At 29.1% G+C, this 26,452-nt stretch overlaps 2 protein-coding genes across 4 annotated transcripts in view; one reads left to right on the top strand and one right to left on the bottom strand.

Annotated features, from left to right (window-relative positions):
* The window catches only part of LOC107454615 (AP-5 complex subunit mu-1), a 38,147-nt gene extending 27,357 nt beyond the window's left edge, over positions 1-10,790 (bottom strand). For all 3 annotated transcript variants that reach the window (XM_043051159.3, XM_043051161.3, XM_087154227.1), the window contains exons 1-3: positions 10,634-10,790; positions 9,131-9,254; positions 1,143-1,244 (exon numbers count right to left, since the gene is read on the bottom strand). In XM_043051159.3, coding sequence (XP_042907093.1) covers positions 1,143-1,244; positions 9,131-9,254; positions 10,634-10,701 — 294 coding nt within the window. In that variant the 5' untranslated portion in view covers positions 10,702-10,790. The remainder of the gene's footprint in view (positions 1-1,142; positions 1,245-9,130; positions 9,255-10,633) is intronic.
* A 102-nt stretch (positions 10,791-10,892) lies between these two features.
* Tcs4 (Threonyl-carbamoyl synthesis 4) overlaps positions 10,893-26,452 on the top strand; it is a 30,668-nt gene continuing 15,108 nt past the window's right edge. The window contains exons 1-4 of the mRNA XM_016071864.4: positions 10,893-11,172; positions 16,071-16,170; positions 18,201-18,358; positions 22,584-22,713. Of these exons, the coding sequence (XP_015927350.3) occupies positions 10,991-11,172; positions 16,071-16,170; positions 18,201-18,358; positions 22,584-22,713 (570 nt within the window). The 5' untranslated portion in view covers positions 10,893-10,990. The remainder of the gene's footprint in view (positions 11,173-16,070; positions 16,171-18,200; positions 18,359-22,583; positions 22,714-26,452) is intronic.

Below are 26,452 nucleotides of genomic sequence, written 5' to 3'. Positions count from 1 at the left end.
AATGACACATTTTGTTTGCTAATATGAATAGTAAGACTGAAATAAACATTAAAAAGTTTTGATTTTTAAAAATGGAAGATTTTTGTCACGTGAAATTTATTGCTGAATATATGCACTTTAAAAAATAATGCATTTGAAAAAAAAAAAAAAAAACACTTTTTTTTTTCTTTAACGTGAGAGTAAAAACTTTTATTACATATAAATTTAAATTTTTTAGAATCTGAGTGTTTTAATTTTCCTTTAAGAAAATGAAATAAGTATACAATAAAGTAAGCTCATAAGAGGATTTTGCTACAGAAACGTCATTCAGTATTTTATTTGAATAACACACACAACAGATAGTTTTTTTTTGTTTACAGTTTCATGTTTGCTGATATCTAATTTGAGAATATAATCACAAAAAAGAAAGTCATATAAATTAAAATGATGCACTTATGTTATGAGTAAAATGTGCTTCTGCAAATTTTATATTTTTAAGTTGAGGCCAACTTGAAAAGTGAGAAAACAATGTGCTGAGCTGATAGCATATACTTTGTTGAGAGGATGTTTAGTGAATCGGTATTATTAATCTCTTTGGAAATAATTTTCACATTATAGAATAAATTTTTTCAAAGAGTATTTTCTTAAGTTGGAAGATTCTAAAATTATATTTGTTATAATTGTTTTGAATAAATAAAATTATAAAAATATCTCAGGTCTTAACGTTTGTCTGTTTGTTAGCATAACAAGACCTTTATACAGTCATGATATGGATTAACATAATTCTTTGAAAATATTAAAAATCCAGATTAAATATTGAAAGCATTATTTGCAGAGAAGTTTCAAAATATATTTTTATAGTATTAAACATGCCACTCATTCTGAAAATTATTTTCTAATTCAAGAAGTAGTAAAAACCAAATATTCAAAATTTTGAATTTAAATTTTTTGAATTGAGTTATTTATTTGATGCAAACATTTTAAAAACAGTAATTAGTAACAGTAAAATATCACAGAGAAGGAGAAATTAGCATTAGTAAAAGAAAATTTATAATTGAAAAGATAAACAAGTAAAATCCTTTAACAAAATGAAAAAACAAGGAAATATTTTTCAAACAAAAATCAAACTTATTTTATTTTAAAGTAAGAAAATAAATATTTACCTGAGTGATGGATATAACTGGCCATAAAGTCTGTGTATTTATATGCAGTTCTACAAGAGGAAGTTGCATTAAGCCACTGCATTTATCTCTCCACTCTACAAACTGAAAGGGGAAAATATTAAGAAGATTTTTTTGAATTTCAAAAAGTACTAAAATTGCTAACAATAACTCGGCCTGTTATGTTACAATGTAAATTAAATCAGTATAAAACCTGAGATGAAAAGTTATTCTAGCTAACAATCTTACAATAAAAATAATAAAAACACTTGCAAATGACTTAATGTTTTAAGAAAATATAATTATAAAATATGTGTAACTTATGGTGAAATATTTCAATTTTTATTTTATTACAATAAAATGTATGCTAAAAGTTATTTTTTACCATTATAAATAATGAAAATACAAAATTGTTATAAATTAATAAAATGCTTATTTTTTAATCCAACTTTACATAAAATTAACATTTATAGCTTTCTTAAAAAGTATTTTTTTCAATCAGTGAAAATTGAATACAAGCATAGTTTAAATTCTTATAAAATATAGCTTAAATAAATAAAGCAATAGTTAAATAAATAAAGTGCAGCTTAAACTATTTATCTTTTAATTTATAAGGTTTTCCCTGCATAATTTAAAGTTTCAAAATTTTAACACTCTACTTAAAAAAAAAAAAAAAACTTTAAGCAATTTTTAAACTTAATTCACATTATTAACAAATATTGGATTAAACTATAAGGATTGTGCTTTGATTCTAGATCAGCTACAAGTATCCCTGATTTATCCATAAATAACATAAAACAGGGTTCATTCTAGACTAAAAAAAGGGCAGGGTGCTAAAAATTGAAAAGGGCACTATACTTTTAAAAAAAAGGGCATTGTATTTTATAAAAAGGGCAAATATCTTAACCTTCTTTGCATAGTTAAAAAGAATAATTATATATAAGTTTACTTTTATCACTAATCACAATTATAATTATCAAATGTATAACTACAATTTTCCAAGGAAAAAAGGCTACAGTTTGAATTGAAAAATTTAAAAAAAAATTCAAACGAGGTTTTTTTCCTTTATCTCAATATTTCTTAGTTCACTAAAAATATATTTAAAATTTTACACATACCTTTGAAAGACCTGGGGAAACAACTGAAATTTTTCAGATATGTTTTTCTTTCTCGAGTTGATGATTAGAATAACTATTTTCAGATAAAATATGAATATTAATCTTGAAAATAAACTTATTATGTATCTGGCTCTTTCTTATTAAAAAATAAAATAAACTGCGTTTTTAAGCTTAACTGTTGAAAACGAAGTTCTGAAGTATATACATAAAAAACAATGTTTACAAAAAAAATTGCAAAATAAAATTCATACTTCGAGTCATTTTAAATAAAAAATACTGGAAGTTTTATACTTGAATTCAGTCGCAGCAATAATATCAAACTTACACGTTAATGGCAAATGTAGTAATATTTCTTTTAACATTAGTGTTCTAGTTTTTTTTTATCAATAAACTTAATAATATATTTGTTGAAAATTAAAGTCGTTCAATTATTAGAATTCATTTGAAAATAAAAAAAACTAATACTTTTAAAAAAAGAAAAAATGCCATTTTTATCAAATCATGCAATACAAAAATTCATTTTAAAGATAAATTCTAATAAAAAAAAACTTCAATGCTCGCAGAATGAAAGTAAGAAAAAAATTTGTGTTGAATTAAGTAATATAAACTCAAATTAAATATTTTAATTGAAGAAAACTTATAAGTTTTCAACAAAAACCTAAAATAAAAACAAAACTTATAGTTCAAAATAAAATTCAATACTTATTTGGTAATGTACTTTATTATTTCATTCTATTAATTCTTAGATTTTTTTATATAGTAAACGTTATCTTTTTTTTTTTTTTTTATCGAAAATGATTACTTAAGCAACAAACAGTGAGCAGTTTAAAAATTCACGTTTTCCACCACTTATGAATTTCTCAGGTTGCTATCATATTGCATTTAAATTAAGGATTTAATGAGCATTTGGCACTTTAGTCAAAAATTCAGTTGGTTAAATGAGCAGTCAAATATTCCTCAGAATATTTCTTTAAAAATATATTTTTCTGAGTTTTTTTTTTCTTCTTTTGAATTTGTATAGATATGATAAAAAATATAAAATTGTATTTTGACTATATTATAGTATTGTTTATTATAAGAAATAGTTTTAACATAAATTTCAAAAATTTTAAAATCCATGTTTCTGCACATGGCTTGCAAATTTATCTTCTAGAAGACTTTGGGAAAAAAGAAAGTTGGAAAACTAGATTACTTTATTCTGAACCACAAGTTTTTGAATTACTGCTTTTTTTTTTAAAAAAAAATTTTTTTTTTTAATCAGACAAATCTATTTCGTTATTTTTTCGATACTTCTAATTCTGAGAATTGAGAACGATTTTTTTTCTTTTTTTTTCATTTTTGCTTTTTTTCTATTCTGCTTCAGAGCATTTCTGTTGACTTAGCTCTTTTTTCTTGACTTTTTCTGCGGCTTTTATTATAACGCAGCATTTTAACAGAATGTCTCATACTATTAATTTATTATCACTCTTTCCCTGTACTGTTATATAAATAACTGGAAATATAGAAAACTGATTTTCAGTGTTAAAAGTTTGTTTTAGGAACCAAGAACAATTTGTTTTTTCTGTTTTTCTTTTTCATTAACTTTTCTTTTTATAGGCATTTTTATTATGACACAGCATTTTTTTCAATGAACGTTATTAATAAACTTTTCTTTAAAAAAAAAAATGAAGAAAAAAATTCCTTTTTGCGTGTTGTAATAACATCGTAGTTGCAAAATCACGTGGAAAAGTATGGCAATTCAAAAAAAAAAAAAAAGTAATAATAATTACTTAAATTTATGCTGAACTCAGCAAGAATAAAGTTTGTCGAATGTGAGATTTAAAATTCGCATGTCGTAATGAAATTATAGGAATTTTTTATAGTACGTGGGAATGCATAGCAATAACTACCGAAAAAAAAATAGCTTAAAAGAAGAAAGAAAAGCAAAAAAAAAGAAGGAAAAAAATTACTTAGATTTAAGATTAAATTGTCACAAATAAATTGCACCAAAAAGCGTTTATTGAAATTAATAAAAAATTCAGGATTTTCGAAATCACGTTACAAAGTGGAAATAAGTGTTTAACAAAATAATTTATATTTACGATGAATTCGAATTAAAGAAAGCGCGTTAAACATACGTTTACTATTGAATCTATTAAAATTGAACGTGTCAAAACGCGATGACTCAAAAGTGCGATTAAAATTTTTTATTGTGATCAGTAGCTCTCGCGGGCCGCACTTCAGTAGTAGGCGGGCCGCAGGTTATGCACCCCTATGATAATTAACTGCAAGGAAAGGGTAAATAAGACTAAAGGAATTTACAGAGCAACAATAAAAAAATAATAGAAAATAAACTTTTTTATAGTTACGAAGTTGTTTAAAAAATTTATACAAATAAATCTGTGTGAAATCAAAATTAAATCCAAATTAGTGTAAGAACATTTTTGAACACAAAAGCGCTACCGAAAGCTAGAAACGCTACCATTGTTTTTTAACACAAAAACGCAATAAACAGTTAAAATATCCAATACATGAGCATCAATTAAAATATTAATTAGAGGAAAATAAGATTGCAATAAAGTGTTACAATAAAAATAAATTATGCAAAAAAAAAAAAAAAAAACATTAAAAAAGGCATATTTTTAATATCAAATCACCCTAAAAAGAAACTAACAAATCAAAGTACAAGCAAAAAAAATAAAGGATAAAATCGCATATTTTTGTCTGCTAAAAAATAAAATAAATTATCCTAAAATATGAAACAAAGCTGCAAGACAACGAAAAATAAACGGAGAAATTATTAATAAAAAATAAACAAACTAATAAATAAAAAAACTTCTCAAAAACTAAGTCATTCTAAAAAAAATTAATAAAAATACTACCCAATAATCTGCATTGAAGCGAAGTAAAATCGTACTTCATCAATTCATGAACTTTTGCAAGAAGAGAAGGAAAAAAAACCCGAAAAAAAATAAAATAAAAATGCACTTAGTCAAGATTTTCTGTTACAAAAAAAAAAAAAATTATTATAAATAAGATGGATAAATAGATAAAAAAAGAAGTATAAATTAAGATGCTAAAGAAACGAAATTAATAATAAATAACTAAAAAAAAGAAAATTGCTTTCATGATAAATACTAAATCAGCACAAAAAGTAATACTATATATTAAAAAAAAAAAAGAAATGTATATAACTTATCTGAAGTGTAAGAAACTAACGCTCGCACTGTTCAATTTTCTTAACCATTGAATGACCATGGAACAGCCTAAGTGATTCTCTATTATAAATCACTGTCACTGTACTAATTATGCCCTGCCTAAAAGCGACGCCCCCTGAGTGGAGACTTACCACTGATTTTGCCAATTCAGATTTTTTTTATCTGGGTATGGATGCACCTAATAAAGATCGGTGTGGAAAAAAACTTTTTTTTCCTTCTTAAATTTCAATTTCGAAAGGGGAAATGTCGCAAATTATGTTATCAAAAACGTACAAGTACGTTACAAGTAAAATTACGTTTTTCTATGACAATTCCATGACTTATCAAGTCTGGCGCGTACGGACCCTGTGATTAAGAAAAATAAAATAAAACAATTAAAGCAATTACAAATTATTATAAAGTAAATAAATAAGTTATTAAAAAAGATTCATTTGCGACCGCAGCACTTTTTATTGTATTTAAATTAACATTTTAAGTTTTAAGAAGAATCAAAATAAAAATTTGCTCATTATATTAAAATAAATTCAATTTACAATATTTACGACGCACGATCTTACAAACGCAGAGTTAGCAAAGCGATAACATTGATATTAAGAATAAATTAATAAATAAATAAAAAGCTGAAAAATATTAAATGAAAAAAGTTTGGTATTTAAATTAATCTATCTAATATTACAATGCGTTGTCAAATCAAGGTATGTGATATAGATCATAGCCGAAATTGCAATAAGCGCAAAAATAAAGACCAAATTTCTATAATAACGAGAAAAAAATAATTTAAGTAACAGTATAGAAGTGTCATTTAAATATATGGAAAATACAACATAGAGTTATCGATCGGCTTGGTAATTGTGATAGTGTCGAATCAAACACCTCATTCGAAAAATATCGTCAAACAAACGAGTTACTATTAAAGAAAGAAAACCATTTCTTAATTTATCAATTTATTTAGTTCTATTTAAAATGGGCGGCCAAATTAAAGCTGCATTGTGATCATTCAGAAAAAGAAAATTTTGCGAATAACACATGTTGTATCTTCAAATAAATTTCCTTTTTTAATATTTTTGAGGTACAAGCATACAGCTATAAATAAATTTAATACTTTTAAATAAAGGAGAGTTACGTATTTAAATTTACCGATATAATTACATCACTCGTAATGTCTGTTCAGTTATGAGTAAAAAATTTAGAAAAAATTCTAAATGTATGAAAGGGGGAAAAAAACAATTAATTGAATTAAATATGCTTCATCTACAAATAAATTGTGTGCTTGATTCAACTTTTATGAGGAGCAGTCATACCTTTGCACACACTAGTAATAACATAAATAAAAAAATTAATAAAAAGATCAACTGCTAGGATAAATTCTAATGAAAACAAGAAAGTTAGAGGTTTTATAGCGCTAAACAATATTTTAAAAGAGTAAAAAAAAAAGAACGGATATGTTTATACTCCTGGCAGCGTGCCAACGAAGAATGAGAAAAATATTTTAAAAAAAAAAAAACGGAATAAAAATTATCGTTTGCTAATATCTTAAAATAACTTGTAATGTAACATAACTTGAAACTTATTATTGTAAGAATTGTATTGCGTCATTGTAAAAAAAACGTTTATTTTAAAATTAGAATTTTTTTTCTTTTTTTTTTTTTGGATAAAAAAGCTTTTTTATTTCGTAGTTAATTGTAGTCCCTTCACTTTTGAAATCAAAAGTAAAAATTTCTTTCTTCCTTCAAAAGAATAAAGCTGGACAGAGGGGTCCAGAAGCTACATGAGAATGTATCTTTTATCTATATGACCTAGTCTGACCCCTAAAATTGTCTACAGGCCTTGTGAACAAGATTTCTTCCCTTAAAAAATTCTTTCCAGGAAAACTCTTGCCAGGCCTACTGACCGTCATCATAGCAGTATGGTTTCTTAAAATAAGCAATACGTCCATTTCTAAGAAAAAGAAATTTTTCTAAAAAGAGAAAATAGGAACCCACACAGCTGCAGGAGGGGTTGCATTCCCCGAGGAACTTCTTGGAAGATCTCTTATTTAAACTACTAACTTCAAGAGGAAATAGTAAAGAGGGGGGGGGGGGGAGCTTTTCAGAATCTCATTTACCCATAGCTTTTGAGCTAGAGGGAAGACAAGTTGATTTCAAGAAAAGTATTACTAAGCGGGGGGAGACAGGTCAAAAAAATCCTTTCTTACAGGAAAGTGGTATCTTTTTGGAGGGGACACAACAGGGCGCATTTAATTATATCAGGGCAGGATAAAAGGAGTAAAGGGCAATAGGGCGGATATTTTATATCAAAAGGGCATACGGGGCGGGCCGCCCCGTAAACCCCGCTTAGAATGAACCCTGCATAAAATTTCCAGAAATCAAATTGTTAACATGCTTCATATTATTAAAATAAGCAAAATATGAACTTACGTATGGCACATAATATTTTTCATTGAAATAAAATTAATTCAATTGATTAATGAAACAGAGGATGAGAGCAAAACAACTAGACAAGCTATACAAATTCCTAACATAGATCTAGCACATTTAGACATTAAATATCTTTTAATGTCTAAATGTAAACACAATATACTCTTCACAATATTTCTCTGCATCTGCCTACCTTTAATATAAGAACTTAACTATTCATGAATTAACCCATTCAAGAATTAAATTTCAAAACACATCTGGTCAACGCTTATTGCTGCTATTTTCGGCTTATTTTTTTTATTTCATAATATGTACATTGTATATAAAAACAAATTCATAACTGGACTAGATTTAGTCCTTGGACTGTGAATTCAATTGTCGGACTTAGAGCCAAATTTAAGATTATTAATGATAAAACGACATAAAATATTAATCAGTATGGTAAAGGTATTAAGAATAATTAATAAAAAGTTACACATTATATGGATGAAAAAAAAATAAAATAGAAAAAATTAGAATTTAGAACATTTGAATTTAAAGTATATCCTAGAGTAGAAACAAAGCGAGTGCTGCCAGATCCGGCAGACTAAATAAAGCTGAAAACAAAACATAAATACTTAAGTTAAAAGAAAATTTATTACTCACCTATTTTTTGGCACAAATAAAGAATGCAAAAATATAAAACTGGAGAATATATATATATCAGGGGTCTGTCTAGGTTTTTCTTAAAAGTACTTATTTTGTGAAAATTTTGACATAATTTGTGAAAAATTAAAAATTATATTAAAAAGTCAACACTAAAACATGGTAAAAATATAGATTTATCGTTTCTTAAGGGAGACAAAAATAAAATTTTAAGAAAAAGTATTTTGTGAAAATACCATTTTTCCTAAAGTTGAATTTGTGAAACTACCGTTTTACCTAAAATTGAATTTGTGAAGGTACCGCTAAATGGTAGTAAATTCGGCCTGGACAGACCCCTGTATATATATATTTAAAAATTTATAATTTATTTTTCATTTTATTTATTTTTTAAAATCTAAAGAATCATGTCAATAAATATAATCAATAAATTAGTTCATTGAACGAGAGAAAATTTTTTTGAACTTTAAAGAAATCATTAATGCACACATCACAAAATGTGAAAAACTCTTGACTCCGCAATGTAACAGATCATTCTAGTTAAACTGCAGATTGGCTAAGTAATGTGCATATTAATAGCTTTTTAAGAGGTAACCGATAAACAAGGACAAAGTTACCTGTTTAGAGTCAGTTAACCCTAAAGTGACTAAAATATTGCTCGCAAAAGAAGAAACAGATGGTAGAGGTACATAGCTTCCTTCTTCTAATACTTTACACATTTTTTCAACAGTTGGAAAATGCCTAAAAAAAATCAAGCTTTTTAATTTTGTTGCACGTCAAAAAATGAAAAATATAAGATAAGTATATTAAAAACTATAACACAGTTAAAAATCCTCATCTAAAGATCAGCATTCATTCATTAGGACAATTTTAATTATGATTCACATACAAATTAAATGCAATGCATGGCTTATTTAGGTATTTTAAAAAGTAACTGACTGTAATTGTTAAACTGATTTAGGGTTATATTAGAATATAACCTATAAATGAGTACTTATTGCACAGTTCTCTACAGGAGTATGAAAGGACATGGCGCGTTAAGTATTGAAAGGACACTCCCGTAACATCGTAAGTATTTATCAAAATGTGTAATATTAAATATGCTAAACAATGTTTCAATTATCCTTTCATGCTATTTTATGAGTATATTTCAAATGGTAATTATCTTTCATTATCAAAACAGAAAAATTTGAAGTTCATAGAAATAATTAAAGGTAATCTGAGAGCTCATTTATTTTTCAAAAAAAAGTAAACTATGAAAAAAAGTTAAATTAATAAACAACTTGAAAGCCTTTTTCTAGAAAATTATTAAACAATATACATTTAAAAGATGCATTTTTTTCTTTGAAAAATAGGCATTTATTTAAAAATTAGCTTTAGAATCACATAAAAAATTATTTATATCCCTCCCTTCGAAAAAAAAACTTATAAAAAAATTTAACCAGTTGAGAATAATCCTAACCAGGGGAGATTTCTGTATCCTGATATGCTGCAGAATAATCCCCAAATCTTGGCAACTTCCAGGCAGAGGCTTGCAAGAAACTAAAAAAAAACATCCCATAAAGAGACCAACTCGAAAGGTAGGTATAACTCATAATTACTCCCAGGCAAACACCTACATGATTTTTTTTTTTTAAATTTGCAAGTTTAAAATCTATTTGGCACCTAGGTGATTGAAGTTGGGTATTCCCAACTTCAGCCCCCTTAACCAAGTATATGTACGCTTCAAATTTTTTTAAATTTGATTTTAAAAAATGCCCTAAAATTCATACTGAATTAGACTTTTTGTTAGTATATTAAAAAATAAATAAGTAACCTCGTATGGCAAAGTTATTCAAAAAGATCTGTAAAAACAATGCTGAGGTTTAGCGATTGAAATGAGTAGGGTTCAATCCGAATTTTTTTTAATTTTCAAAATAATCTTAATTTTTTTAACGGCTTATTCCTGCGAAAATTAGAATAATTTTGAATCAACCTTTCAACTCAATGGCAGATTTAATGAATAAATACAATAGGAGCTTTTAACATAAAACTCAGGTGGGCTTGATCAAACCGTACATAAATTTTTTATTTTACCTGAGAAAGAAGGTATAACAAAAAAAAAGAGAGAAAACACTCACCTATAAAATAATACATTACCATAGTCTTCTTTACACATACTCAATACCCAAAGAGCTCTGACGCTCATATTGTAGAACCCGTTCAAAATTTCTATGTGTTTATAAAAAATATTGTGCAAAGTTAAGATCAAATCAAATGAATGAATGAGAACTTATGATATGAATAAAAGTATTATTTTGAAAATTAGCTTATAGCTTTCTACTTTTCAGTTCTTACTATCTTCCTTCATTGAGCAAGCTATAAGCTTGATTTAAGACTGATAAATATAACCACGTTTACCGGTTAATATCAATCGAATTCAATTATTCTAGTTTCTTGCTGAATGAAAAAATTTAATATTAGTCTTGTTAGAGATCATGAATTTGAATGCACTTTTTCTAAAACGAACAGTATTTCATAAACTATTTCGTCACTGCTGCTCAAAAAAAGTAGTTTTGGGCATTGAAACAAGTTGTGATGATACTGCAGCAGCTGTTATCGATGAGACAGGAAAAATTCTTGGACACAAATGCGAATCCCAGATGAAGATACATTTGGAGTAATACAAAATTCATAGTTTTTTTTTTCCTGCCTCCATTCTTCTCCATGAATATAAGTTCAAATATATGAAACTGCTGTTTCGATCTTTAAATGTCGTATTCCCATTTTTTTCCTGTTTTTTTTATTATCTTTTTTTATTTTATTTTTTTGGCGGAACCCGACTTTATAAGTAATACATATGAAACAAAGTAAGACTACTACCTAATTGCATTTCGAGCTTAATCCTAGTATATGCTACACGGTAAATATAGTGATGCTTGATTAGGATGATGAAGTTTGTAATTTGTAGTTGTAGGCTTCGCATCTATTTTTTTATGACACTTGTAATTGCGATGATCGCAAAAATGAGGAGATTGTATTAGAAAAGGATATTTGACATTGGGATGATGTATAAGACTGATTTCTAACTGTGCAGATGGGGTAAAGTGGGTATATGTTAGCGCCGCGACAGAATCGCGGTGACATTGTCGCAGAACATTACAGAGTTCTTGCAGAAAGATTTTTGTTCTAAAAATAAAAAAAAAGTCACTTTTCTTTTTGACAGAAATTTTCGAAAAATTATCATATTCGAATGTATTATTAATATTCGAATCGGGTAATATTTGAATTGCATTTGGACAATCACTTTTTGATGCGCTGAATTCACGCTAATAGTATCGTAAATCGATGTAATGTTTCGATTGTATTGTTGGCAGTTATTGATATTTATTTTAACGTGGATTTTAAATATCCCGATATATTTTAAACAATGTGGAAAATTTTAATCGTGCATTTGAGTATTTACTTTATTAGTCAATAATTTATCAAATTTTTGGCATTGTTAGTAACTTCTCCATAGTATTTAAATCCAATATTTTTTTATTTGATATTATTTATTACAACCTAATTTCGAAGCGAAACACACAGTAGAGATGTCCGATTCATCGTCAATTTTTTTTTTCGGCAATTACTGCTACGGATATCATGATTAAAATTTTTTTATTGTGATTATTACTTACAAAATGGGAAGAAGGAAATAATTTGTGCATCTCCCTCCCCCAACGAAATGCGAGAATATCACCCATACTTACTTACTTATCCTCTACGTGCCATTGGGCACTTAAGGCCTCTAGCATATCCCTCCAACGCCTCCTGTCTCTAGCAATAGATCTTGCCACCTCCCAGCCAGATATTCTACATTCTTTTAATTTGCCGAAAAACATGCGCTGGATGGTAAGTCTGGGTCTTCCTCTTGTTCTTTTACCATCAGGGGCCCGTGTAAGCGCAACAGATATAATTTTTTCTTTGAGCATTCTAAGGATATATGTCCGAGCCAACTCCATCTTTGTTTTTTAATTTCATCTTCTATTGTTTTTATTTTATCCCTCTTTTATAGATTTTGACTTGATACTTTATAAGGCCAGAAAATTTTAAAAATAAATCTTAAACATTTGTTTTGAAAGGTTTCTAATTTTTGTATTTCAATCTTAGTCTGTTTCCAGGTTTCTGCGCCTTATAATAGTACTGCTCTAACAATACCTTTGTAAACAACTATTTTTGTCTTTATTTCAATATTTGACTCTCTTCAAAATTTATGTTATCCCTTAAAACATGTTCTTGCTTTGATTATTCTCTGTCTAATATCTTCACTACTTCCACCTTTTTTTATCTGCAATAGAACCTAAATAGCTTAATGACTCTATGTCATCTATTTTATGATTTTTGATTTTAATTTTGTCATTTTTCTTTTGATTTATTCTCATTACTTTAGTTTTCTTCTTGTTTATGAATAAACCTACACTATTTGAATATCTGTTGAATTTGTCTGTTTTAAGCTGAAGGTCTGTACATTTGGATGAAATAAGTGTGATGTCATCAGCAAAATCAAGGTCTTCTAAAGTAGTTGTGAAATTTCACCTTATTCCCCTTTTTTCTTCTTTCAAGCTGTTTTGCATAATCCAGTCTATCACGAGTATAAATAAAAATCCTGATAAAACACATCCCTGTCTCATGCCAGTTTTTACCAAAAAGAATTCAGTTAATTCTCCATTTACTTCTATGCATGCTTTGCTGTTATCATACATATCTTTGATTATGTTAATATATTTCTCTGGTATATTATAAAGTGATAAAATTTCTCTCTCTTAACTGAATCAAAGGCTTTACTGAAATCAATAAAGTTTAAATATAAAGAGGTGTTAAATTCTAAGCTTTGCTCAATGATATTTCTAAGTGTGAAGATTTGCTGCATTGTTCCATTTCCACTGCGGAAACCTGCTTGTTCTTCTCTTAAAATTCCATAAATGTAATGTTTTAGTCTATTCAAAATTATCCTTCCAAATATTTTTCCTGGTATGGAAAGTAGGCTAATGCCCCTATTGTCATTATCATGTCATGTTTTGGAACTCGATTTAAAACACATTGTAGTTGATCATAAAATGTCTCCTTTTCCTCCTCATCAGCATCATTCGTTGGTGCATACACTTGAATAATTGATAGTTTAATGTATTTTGAATAAAATCGTGGTCTTAAAATTCTTTCACTGATTAATTCCCATTCCAAATGACTCTTCGCTGTTTCTTTATTAATGATTAGCGCCACACCTCTTTCGTGCTTTTCTTCAGCTCCTGAGTACAAAATGTTTTGTTCATTTCCAGTTTTAGCATGCCAAAACCTGTCCATCTTAGTTCTGATATTCCCAAGATATCCAATTAGTATCTATCCATTTCCATTGACACCTGTCTGCTTTTTCCACATTGGTACATAGTTCTTACATTCCAAGCACCAATTCGTAACTTGTATTTAGGTTTCATCAATGACTTCTTCCGCATTGAAGGTTCCAAATGGTTTTCCCTTCGACACTTCATAGGCGTGATTTCCTCATTCCAGGTTAGATAACTGTCATTTGGGATTTCACAAGTCATTGCTTCCGCCAAGAGAATTTGGCCCGATATGCTTTTGGTTTCTGTAGTCAGGGATGTTTTACGGGGTAGAGGGACTTGCCCTACGCCCAACCCTCCATCTTCATCCAGGCTTGGGACTGGCGCACGGAATAGCCGAAGCTATTCATGTGGCGGAGTTATATCACCCATCATATTAGAATAAAATATTATTACGTGTTTCATTAAAAAAAAATTACATAGTTATTTAAGTAAACACACCACTTTTGTTATTTTAAATTATATATGTTTGTCATTATTAAAAATATCTTGTAAAAAGATATTAGTGCAGGAGAGTTTTATCGCAGATGGTTTGAAAAAGTTCTGCCTCAGGGATGTTAAGAAACATCTATTTACTCCCTTTAAATTGAGATGATTTGTTTAATATTTTTAGAGACATTTTTATTTCAGTTTTAGAAACTGATTAAAAATTTAATGTTTACAAACTATCTGTTCATGATCAACTTAAGTTTATTTGTTCATGATCAACTTAAGTTTATTTGTTCATGATCAACTAGCTAGTTTAAGCTGTTGATGAACTTTCTTTTAATATCATTAAAAACTGGAAAAAACTATTAAATTTAGTTCAGACTGGTAGAGTACACTGGTAGACTGGGAAATATGAAGAACAAATCTAATAGAAATTAAAGAATAAATTTCAAAATTCTATTTATTATGAATTGTTTTCTGAGGTGGGGGCTTAGCTAAGTCTTGTATGATAGGGATATTTTTTTACTTCTGTGATGCCTTAACATATCTAATGCTCAAAATTTTCTAATGAAATAGTTAAAAAATAATTTACTTGTTTGACTACAGAGGAGATTTCTGTATCGTGATCTGTGGCAGAATAATTGTCAAGTCTTGGCAACTTCTGGACAGCGGCTCGCAAGAAACTAACCAAAAACATCACAGATCAGGACCAACTCGAAGGGTATAACTCGTAGTCACTCCCACATGGGGATATTTCCATATTGTGGTCTATCTCGCTAACTACAATCGCCAAGGTGCCAAATAGACTTTAAAACTTTCAAATTTTTTGAAGAAAAAAAACATGTAGATGTTAGCCCAGGGGGGTGGTTAAGAGTTGGTCCCTTTCTGTGATGTTATGTTTTAGTTTCTGGTAGGCTACTGCACGGAAGTTTCCAAGACTTGGCAATTATTCTGCCGCAGGTAACAATACAAAAATCTCCCCCCCCCCAGACAAACATCTCTCTCTCTATATATATATTTTTAAAGAAAATTTGCAAGTTTATAAACTATTTGGCACCTTGGCGATTGAAGTTGGTGCAACAGATCACGATAAGGAAATATCCCCTGATTACAGCCCTACATATTGCTTGCAATACTGAAAACAAAATTTCTATTGAATTTCATCATTGAAAGTGAAGAATGATGGGAGAAATAACAATATTGCATATTATACAATCAAAGTTACCGAAATAGTATAATGGTTAAACTTTGTGAGTGTATTTAAAGGTATACATGAGTTTTCACACAAATTTCTGCCTTCAAATTTCAGTTTTTTCATGGAAAACAGTTTCCTTGACAAAATAAATATATCTGTGCCCAAAAGAAAATCAATTTTGGAAGGTATTCCTAACCGTTGTTGAGCAGTTGACCTGATTTTGGGTTTACAACTACTAATGCTCAACTCTTTGACCTTGTCATTTTGAACCCAATCCAGAAGACAAAGGAAATTCTGGGTGAAGTATTGAGATAAATTTGCCTTCGTGGTGCACTTTTTGATAGAACTAACCTGCACTTTGATAGAACTAACCTGCACTTGCAAGGAGAGGAAAACCTTTGAAGTGACAAGCCATCTCTGGGATTCGAACCTGATTCACCTCATTGTAGAACACTCTGTCCCCTGAACCACCCTGGAAAATTAATTGTAAAAAAATACATACCCATAAGTTTTATTACTTACACCAAATTTAGAATGTTGTTCATTAAAATAATTTTTTTCATTCCCTTACAGGAATGGTGGTGTAATACCTCATATTGCTGTTCACTTTCATCGGGAAAATATCGAAAGTGTGGTATCTTCTTCATTAGCAAAAAGTGGACTTTCTTTAGAAGTAAGTTTCTTTGCTTAATTGTATGTATTATTTCAATCATAGGCGTAATGAGATGATTGTAGATTTCTTTTCAAAGAATTCTTTTTCTAAATAGTAAAGTAATTAATGAATCAACAGGGTGCGTAGTGTTTGTAAAAAGTACTTAAAAGTGCTTTTTTGGGGATTTCGTTTTTAAAAGCTTTTAAAGGTGCTTTTTTCAGCTGGCGTTTATAAAAAGTGCTTTTTTCCGAATAATTTCTTTTCTCCTTTCAGTGATATCTTGTGGATCCCATGCATTTCACGAAAAGTGGGAAGTTTGCTATGTAATCATTCACGTGGACTTCATGTCGTATACACGTTATGACTTGCGCATGCGCGCACGCTTGAAACCGAAACCGGAGTGCTCCAGTTCGGATAGAGAATATCAGATCCTTATGGAATGTTTTTCTTTTTAATTTATTTTAATTTTGTTCTTGTTTATTTTATTTTACTTCTAACATTTTTTTTTGACGCAGGGGGTAAGGGTACTTTTGTTGTGAGTTCAGGGTCAAGTTGGGTGATGTGCCAAAGTACTGATTGTTTCGATTTATGCCCGTTTCTTTTTGTTTTTTTTAACGCTAAAACTGTTTATAAAAAGTTTTTGTTTTTCAATAATATCATTGATTGAATATGAATTTTTTGAGTGCTTAAAAATTTTTGTAAAGTGCTTGAAAAGTTTTTAAAAAGTGATTATTTTTGATTCAAAGATTTGGCTACGCATCCTGATCAAGATTAAGATGCAGTATGATTTTCTTGCTTGTTAGACTCTTTTAAATATTTAGCATTTGAGTAATATTCCTGCACGATGTGGTGAAAAACGATGTGGCGAATTTTTTTATATAACTTTATCATGGTGCGTAGAATTTTTAAAAAGTGCTTAAAGGTACTTATTTTCATTTTTTAAAAGCCCTTAAAGGTGCTTTTTTATGGGGTGTTTTTAAAAAGTGCTTGATTTTCCTTTTTCGAAAATGAGATTTTTTCTTCTTTACCCTGTCGATTTTCATCACGTATTATGAAAAAGCGTGCTTTTCACATTGTTCTATTCAAAGTTTTTATAATTCATTCAACCACAATCTATTTCAGCTTACTGTCGGTCCATAGCGCCAATCATTTTACATGTTCGGTGAAATACTTGCGAGTCCTCATGTGCCTCTACTGAGCTGGGTTCAGTGAGATTCTTTCACTCTCATGTGCAACTCAGCTGCATTTTGCAAGATATTCTCAATTTCTAGCTTCATTTTCTCTGATATCAAAATCTGTTGATCATTCTATAATGGCTATAATATAATCAAGAAAAGAGTTTTTTGTCAGAAACTATTTATTTTATTATGATCTTGTAAAATATTTGAAATTTATTTTGCATTTTGTTGATGTATATAGTGCTTAAAAATATTTTTTGAGTGCTTAAAAAGTTCTTAAAAGGTGCTTATTTTTTGTTGAAAGATTTGGCTACGCACCCTATTGTAAGTCATAAACATCAGCTTAAGAAGAAGAGTAGTCAAAAATGAGTCTAAATAAAGAACAACTTCAAACAAATAATGAACTAGAGAACATCGCAATGTTACCTACCTTACTGTAATTCTATTTGGTAGGTAAAATCATAATTTAAATTACACAAGATTTTATGTGGGAAAACTTAGAATTTAAAAAAAAATAATAACTGAGGAAAATGTGATCCTATTCAATGTGACCCCCATGGAATTATGAAACATTTTTTTGTTGTTGTTGTTCGGAAGGGGAAGGCTAGACTCTTTCACACCTGTAAAACAAAAATGTCCTTTATAGCCGTTTATCTGTGTTCTGAATTGTGGTAAAATCATTTTTTAAAACTTGATTTTTTATACTGTACATAATATGCAAGTTTGCAATAACACTGTTGTATAAAATCCAGTTAAAAATTTCTGAAATGTATGTCTTAAAATATAAAGTAAAAAATTTAATTTTTCCTATTGAAGAAGCATTTATTATGAAGATTTCTTTAAATTCATTTTTATTTCATAATTTCCTTTCAGAATATTTCTGCTGTTGCCGTTACCACGAAACCAGGTCTTCGAGGTTCGTTGTTAGTTGGCTTACAACATGCAAAGAAAGTAGCCAAAGCTTTTTCCAAGCCCTTGATTCCTATTCATCACATGGAAGCACACGCTCTAACTCCTAGGCTTAATAATGAGTAATTTATTTTTTTTTAATTAATTTGTTATATTATTTTTGTTGAAAAATTTCTGATCAAGCTAAAACCATTTTAATTACATGTTTCCTATATTTTCATACCTTTATGAACAGGCTATCTGTGCACCTGGAAAGTCATGAGAAATCATGGAAAGTCATGAATTTCGGTATTAAACAAAATTTGTCATGAAATGTCATTATTTTAACTATTTTTTTAGAAAAAAATCATTGGAAGTCATGGATTTAGGCAGCCGAAAACTCTAATTTTTAAAATAAAATTTACCGCCACCCACCCAATTTCATAGTGTTCCGAATTTCTGAATTTGTAACAAAATCCCCACTCCAAGTCATATTTTATTAAAATATAAAATATTTTTATCATGGTCTTTAAAAAATATGGTGTTCTTTCGAAAAAATGTAAGAAAAACGTCATTTCTAGAGCGAATTATCTTTTAAACTTCTGTGATTTCTGAATTGTTTTTATAATTTTTATTTTTTTATCAATTTCAAATTCTAGCTGAAGCAAGCCAGTCATTGGTGAATTTTTTTTATTCTGAAATGAGAACAGAAAAATTGGAAGTATTTCTTTCCTTTCCAAAGAACAAGAAAAGTATCTTTAGAATATAATTCTGCAGAAAAAAAGAAAAAAAAATTATTTGCTTTTGTATTTTTTTTCCAGCTATTTTATTGCTTCAACTATTTCTTGACTCTGTTTTTTAAATTTAAAATCTATAAATATGCAGAATGTAACAGTTTTGGTTATACCTATCATTTCAATTAATGTTATTATAATGTTTTTTTTAAATTTATAGTTATGTTAAGATTCTTGAAATTAGTCATGGAAAGTCATGAATTTAAAACGTAGCATCTAATTTACTGTAGTGTAGTATATGAAGCTTGCAATACTTTTATGATTATGGTTTTTAGAAATTTAATTTATTTCTTCAGTTTTACAAATTTGACATATAGTTTAGACATTTTATCTTCAAATAAATTTTTTTCAGTTATTATTATCCATAAAATTTTTCATTAAAAAATATAGTGTCTTAATTAGCTCAATTATTAAAGCATATTAGATTACTGCCTTTAAAATTGAAATGCATTTTAAAAAAAGGCTAATTTTATTTTTAATAAATTTGTATTTGTTAGTTAATTGCATCAATTATAATCAATCTTTCATGATCACTCCAATGTTATTGGTTTTATTATACCCAAATAAACATGCCGCGAATGTTACATTTTCCTGATTATAAGAAATTTTCTAATAAACAGATAATGATCTGCAACCATTGTTTCCTGATACCAAACATAAAGGTCACTTCATAGTCCTATTTTCTAATTTTTGAATAGAATTTTTCCACCCACTTAGCATTAAAAAGATTTTAATAAAATGTTTTTATGTATTGCATATTTAAAATTTTTTTAAATCTTATTTACTACATGAAATCTCTTTTTATCTTTAAAAAATGTTGTTCTAAATTTGGAAATTTTTATGTTTGCATTCAAAGTTTGTGAGATATGCAGCATAGTGATTAACGGTTAACATCAAAATTACCAGATGTGTTTGTATTTTTTTTATAAGCATTTGCAATTAATATTTAAAAGAGAATGGTAAAGAATAAGTACTTTTCTAAGCACAAAAAATTAATATCCTTACTCTAAAGTTAAAATAAAGATATTATTCATATATTATATGCTCTAGTTCTTTGTATACTTAGAAAATGAAATTATTAAATCATTTTTTATTGCTTGATGGTTTTGATTTATTGACTTATTGTTAATGATTAGTCGCAGTTTCTATGGACCCATTTTATATAATCTTGAGCTAGCATAGGTTATGAAAGTATATTTATAAAAATAAAAATATTCACAATATATAACAAAAAATCATCAAGCTTATTTTAGTAAATATGCTTGTCCCAGTGATTCAAAATATGTAACTCAAACCTATAAAATACCTTTTTTTCTGATTGAAATTCATCCTCTAACTTTTATTTATTTGAAAAATAAAATTTCAATTTATAAATTTTTTTAAAAATGTAATTAGGGTAATTATTAAACTCTTAGTGATTCAAATAATGAAATCTAATAGTTTTAATGAATCTTAAGTTAATCAAATAGTGATATTTCATAGAATTGTGGCATTATTTCAGAGTTGCCACTCCACAGGGAGAGCAGGGGAAACCTGGAAAATACAGGGAATTTAAAAATCACCTGAAATAACAGGGAATTTTGATATTTTTCTTTACAAACTGAGAAAATACATGAACTTTTGTCTTTTAAAAAATGGTTACCACTCAAAGCGTAATCTATGGGATATTTAACCATGATATTTTAGCTTTACTAAATTATTTAATTTACTATAGCCTTAAATTTGTGGTTTCTTCCGAGATTACAAGATTTTCCACTTCTTTGCCTGCAGTGTCAATTATTGAAAAAATGTTTGAACTACTTGTGAAAACAATAGTGACAAATAGTTTATGTTTCTTTGTCATTGCCCCTGTTGATTTGCTGTAAGTATCATATAACAGGGCATGTAGCGTTTTTAAAAGCTGCTTAAAGGTGCTTATTTTCGATTTTCGTTTTTTAAAAGCTCTCAAATGTGCTTTTTTTCAATGGAGGTTTTTAAAAGGTGCTTAATTTTTCCTTTTCGAAAATGAGATTTTTTTTCTTTATCATGTCAATTTTCGCAAAGTATTATGCAAAAACGTGCTTTTTACATTATTCTATATTACATTTTCACAATTCATTTCAGCGTACCGTCGGCCCATAGCGTATGAAAGTGCCAATCATTTTACATGTTTGATGAAATACTTGCGAATCCACATGTGCATCTACTGATCTGGGTTCGGTGAGATTCTTGCACTCTCTTGTGCAACTCTGCTGCATTTTGTAAGATATTCTCAATTTCAAGCTTCATTTTCTCTGATATCGAACCGAAAAATCTGTTGATCATTTTATAATGGCTATAATATAATCAAGAAAGGAGTTTTTTTTGGTCAGAAACTAGTTATTTTATTATAATCTTGTAAAATCTTTGCAAAAATAGCAAAAATAATACTCAAAGTCTTGGTGATTTGAATAACAAAACTTTAATCTTTAAATCCTTGATGGTGATACAAGTAAAGTAATTTCAATTCATAAATTTTATTTTTTGTTAAATTTATAAAATGTTATCCCCAAAGCCATGGTGATTCAAACAATAAATCTTTTAACTATTGGCCAGTCAGGTAAATTGATCCAGTTGGAAGATGTTGTTACATAAGACAGAGTGCCTGGCTGCCATCGAATTTGGTGCATGGTCAAAACAAAACAATCTGGAGCTTGATTTTTACTTGAACTGTATAAAATAAATAATGAAGTTCCAATGAAAATAATAATAAAATCTTCTTTTATTTTGTAGGAAATATAAGTAAATTGAATTTATAAAAAAACCATAAGATATATTACCTAAGTGCATCAGCACCCTTGAAAAGAGCAAACATTTAGAACCTGCTGCCACCGTATCTGCATTTCAACTGACCAGCACCAGATAAGCACACACGTGTTTGTTCAACTGAAGAACCAAAGGTGTTGCGTAATCTGCATCGGAGATGTGATGTTATCAGTAATGGCTCTAGGAATGATGTCACGATAGAAGGAAAAAAAACCTATGAGGGGAAAAATCAAAGTGTAAAAAGAATACTTTAGTTTTTTTTTCAGCAACTATAAATCTTTTTTAGTTATTTAAAAGGCCGGGATAGCCTGATCGGTAGGGTGCTGGGCCCATGTCCGAGAGTTCGTGGATTCGAAAACCACCAGCTGAAGTCTCCCCCTGTAGTAAATGGTGATTGATGCACGTTAAATCTATCGAATCGGGAAGTTCTTCATGTTCCCATAACAAATCAAAACCTCTGGGGGTACTGAATTGGAGATTGATCGTTCTCTGATTCTGGTCAAAAATACGATCTGTGGATGTATGAATGGGTCTGCCTTATAAAAGGGTGTGACAGAAGTTGAATTCTTTGCCATAGATGGCGCTACTGGGAAACAAGAACAATCTCACCCCTCTGCCTAAACAGGCATACATCAACAACAGTTATTCAAAAATGGTAACTTCTTTATTTATAGAATTTATCTTATTTTTTTTTAAATATTGTAACAAAGGTGATTCTCTTTGATTTATATAATAAAATTGTAGTTCATTAATTGACTTTATGTTAAAATTGTTTCCACTCTTAATGCAGGATTTCCTTTCCTTTTCTTGCACTTCTGGCATCTGGAGGACATTGCCAGATAGCTCTTGTCAATAGTGTGGATGAATTCCTGCTTTTGGGAAATTCTTGCCATAATTCTCCTGGTGAAGTGCTAGACAAGGTAATAATAGTTTTTTTTTAAATATTTCTTGTTTGAAGTATCACTTAATTGTCTGTTTGGTAAAATTTTATGACACATAAAAATTGTTAAATAGTGCTATGTAATGTTTGTCACCTATGCTTTCTGCTTTAATAATTTTGCAATCAATAGAGAGTTATCCTAAAATTTGTATATTTTGCTAATAACTCTAATAAACTTATGAAAATTGTGAAGATACAATAATTTCTAAATTTGAAAGTTGTGTTGCAAAAACTAAATTATTGTTTATCTGAATACCTAATTTTGAATATTCAGTGGAATGCCAATTTTACGTTTTCCCTAGAACTAGCTTTAAAAAATGCAATAAATGGGGAAATGTAAAATCAGGGAGAAAAAATTTGGGCATATTTTTCAAAAATATATACAAGATAACTATTAGAAAAACATGTAATCTTTACTTGTTTTTAGATGCATTTTGAACAATGTTCCTCTCAATACTTTTGTTTCAAATTTCCTTTTTGGTTTATATTTTCAAGCAAATTTGTTTCAGAATTTTTATGTCTTGATATTTTTGATCTATAATGATATTCTTGACTTTTCTCGTTACGCCTGTTATGTTTTTCTTTTCTTTATGTTCTCATTTGTTCTTATCTTGCTAGTCACCAAAATCAAGAAAAATAAATAATTACCTAACAAGTTGTTTATTGCAACATTCTTTAAATGATTAGGTTTTCCCAAAATTCAAAGGATGTAAGTTAACTGAGAAAAATTCCAGTCGCAATTTGCACAGTTTAAGCTTTCATATTTCCTTTAACTACCTTCCGGTGCTTTGCCCATCTCACCATCTTTCTGATTTTGACTCAAGAGGGAAATCCCCTCTCACAGACGAAACAATAGCAAGATGGAATCGAAAGAATGCCAGAATAGCTTCAAACAGCTTATAGACAAGTCTCTCTCTCTTTTTTTTGAAAAAAGAAAGAAAAAAAGGACTTAGAAAAAGTTTGTGCGATGTTTGTTTGTTAAATTTTACTTGTTTTGATTATCTTTTACAATACACAGTATCAGTTTTTCAGAGCTGAGGCTGAATCTTAGGTTGTATATTTTGAATTGAATCCAATCTTCATTCTTACTGATTATTTTCAAATGCAACTACAGTGAACTCTCACTCCAGTACAACAATAACTCCCTTTATTATGATAATGTTTTGTGGTCCTGACTAGGACTGGGCTTTATACCGATGTAAGACTATATATCGATTTAACTCCAACATCGTAATACCGATTTATCCATTTCATCTTCAACAAAATTCCGGAGTGAGCATTTCGACTCTACTAAATCGATTTATTCATGACAGCAAACGCTAAATCGATGTTGCTCTCTCCGATGTAGTGAAACACCGGTTTAATCATTGCGAGAATGTACAGAACAGAGTCCGATCTGCCGCAGAGTAAGGGAAAGATTCAAGGTCAACTATCAACTCATTCTCTTGGTAACACGTGCGCTCAACTTCTTTGGCTATTTGCCAAAATCACATCTGGTGCAGGGGTTGGTATAGTTAAATCGGAATGGGCCATTGAATCTCTTCATTCAAAACTAATTCACTAGGTTATATCGATATTTGGCGGTTGAAAAAAAAACTCCGATATAGCAGGGATCGGTGCAATTGAATCTCCTCATTCAGATCGATATAGCAGGGATCGGTGCAGTTGAATCTCCTCATTCAGATTTCAAGTTTATATCGATATTTGCGGAGGATTTTTTACCACTAAGTGTATGTGATTGTCTTCTCTTTTAGAATTCCGATTTTAGGATATCTTGCTCGTGCAGGAGGGAAAATTCCCATCTTCAATTTTACATATCCTGATTTCTGAAATAGGTGTTATATTTTTTCTCCTCTTTTGCATTGAGAATTTTGTTTTTAAACTAATCATTTCAAACTATTTAAAGAAATTTCTTACAAATATAGCGTTAAAAAATTAATATTTCTCAAATATTATATATAAAATCCTTATTAAAAATATTTATTATCTAATTGAGATATTTATCTTTTATGGCACATGAAATCATTATCTTTTATGGCTCTTACTAACTGAAAACGCAAAATAAAATTGGTGTTTTGATTTACTTAAAATAAATTGTTAAAAAATATTTAGTGACTTGCCCGGAAGGAGTTAACGAGTTTCACCTTTCGAATTAAACTCTTCTTGTGATGTTTTTATTTATTATCATTTTGCAGTGTCTCGCGTGTGTATTATAAAATTTAGAGATTTGTCTTTTTTAAGGCACATGCATTGCGGAGTTTCTTTCCGTAATATCTTTAAATATCTTACCGGGTTTTCTTTCAGCGTGTATGTTACATTAATTCTTTCCGTACCGTTCGGTTTCTGTTTGCTCGCGCTAACTGAAGTCGCTAAATAAAATTGGTGTTTTGTTTTAATTGGAATAAATTGTAAAAAAATGTTTAGGAAATTTACTAATTTTATCTTTCGTAACTGCCTTTTTTTGTGATCTTTTTATTTATTATTATTCTTTTTCATTAATTTCTCGCGTGTTGGGAGATTTATCTTTTTATGGCGCATTACGGGGCTATTTCCGTATCGTTCGGAAATAGCCCCGTAATGCATGCGCAGTTAAAAGATTTCACCTTTCGAATAAGACATGTATCGTGATGTTTTTTTTTTTTTTTTTTTTTTTTTTTAATTTATTATTATTTTTTTTTGTAGTTTCTCGCGTGCACAATGTTAAGTTTAGAGATTTATCTTTTTGAGGCATGTGCATTACGGGTCTATTTTCGTATTGTTCGGTACCTGTTTTTTTGCGTCTACTGAAGTTGCAGTTTTGTTTTACTTGGAATCAATTGTAAAAAAATATTGAAAGGGGAAGTTAACGATTTTTAACTTTCAAATTAGCCTTTTTTAGTGGTGCTGTTTTTATTTAGTTTCTTGCGTGCTGCTGCCGGAAGTCACCGATGCTTAGCGATTACTTTGGTGCTGATATGGAAAATCTTACCTTAAACGTATTTTACTAAAAAATTAAGTCCCACAGAGGACTGATCGTTAAGACAAGGTTCCCAGCAGATCACCAAAGTCAAGCATCATTGTCTACGGTCAGTGTGCGGGTGGGTGACCACTTGGATCAGTCTGCATAGGGACCGAGGGTGTGCGGTATTGGTCCTCGTTAAACTGTGCTACCGTAAAGTGCTCGATTTAGCTCGCGGGTCGTCGGGCTACCAAAGCAGGGGTGCCATCCCCTCCGCAGAGGGTCAAAATTGTGATGGCATGTCTTCGGATCATCCTCCGGGATGTTTCCCAGACCGTCGCCAATAGCCCATTATGCAGCTCTAGTGCGACGTAAATTAACAGCAACAATAACAACTAAAAAAATTAAATTTGGAATAAAAGGAAATTGCATCTTATTACTGATATACTTCTTTTTTGTCATTGCCGGGAGGGGGGGGGTGAATCTATCACTAAATCTATTCACTTCATTAAATTTTAAATTCTGTGTCCCAAACATATAATTGCTGTTTTGGTAACTAGAGAAAATTGCACCTTCCTTTTTCAGAAAAAATCATTTAGTTGAAACAAATAGATAGCAATGAACATAAGTAAAAAAAAAAAAATTTTATATTTTCGTGAAAATACATGCTATTTCTGTTGAAATTCATCCAAACTTTTTTATCAAAGCTATAACATGTTGTAAAAGTTAAAAACATTTACAGTTTTTGATTATACTGGTTGTTCAAAAATATTTTTTTCCT

The sequence above is a fragment of the Parasteatoda tepidariorum genome, chromosome 10, assembly GCF_982258835.1.
Source record: "Parasteatoda tepidariorum strain Cologne lab strain chromosome 10, Ptep-v5.0, whole genome shotgun sequence".
Classification (NCBI taxonomy): Eukaryota; Metazoa; Arthropoda; class Arachnida; order Araneae; family Theridiidae; genus Parasteatoda; species Parasteatoda tepidariorum.
The sequence above is the reverse complement of the archived record's forward strand: the minus strand, read 5'-3'. Positions and strand labels throughout refer to the sequence as shown.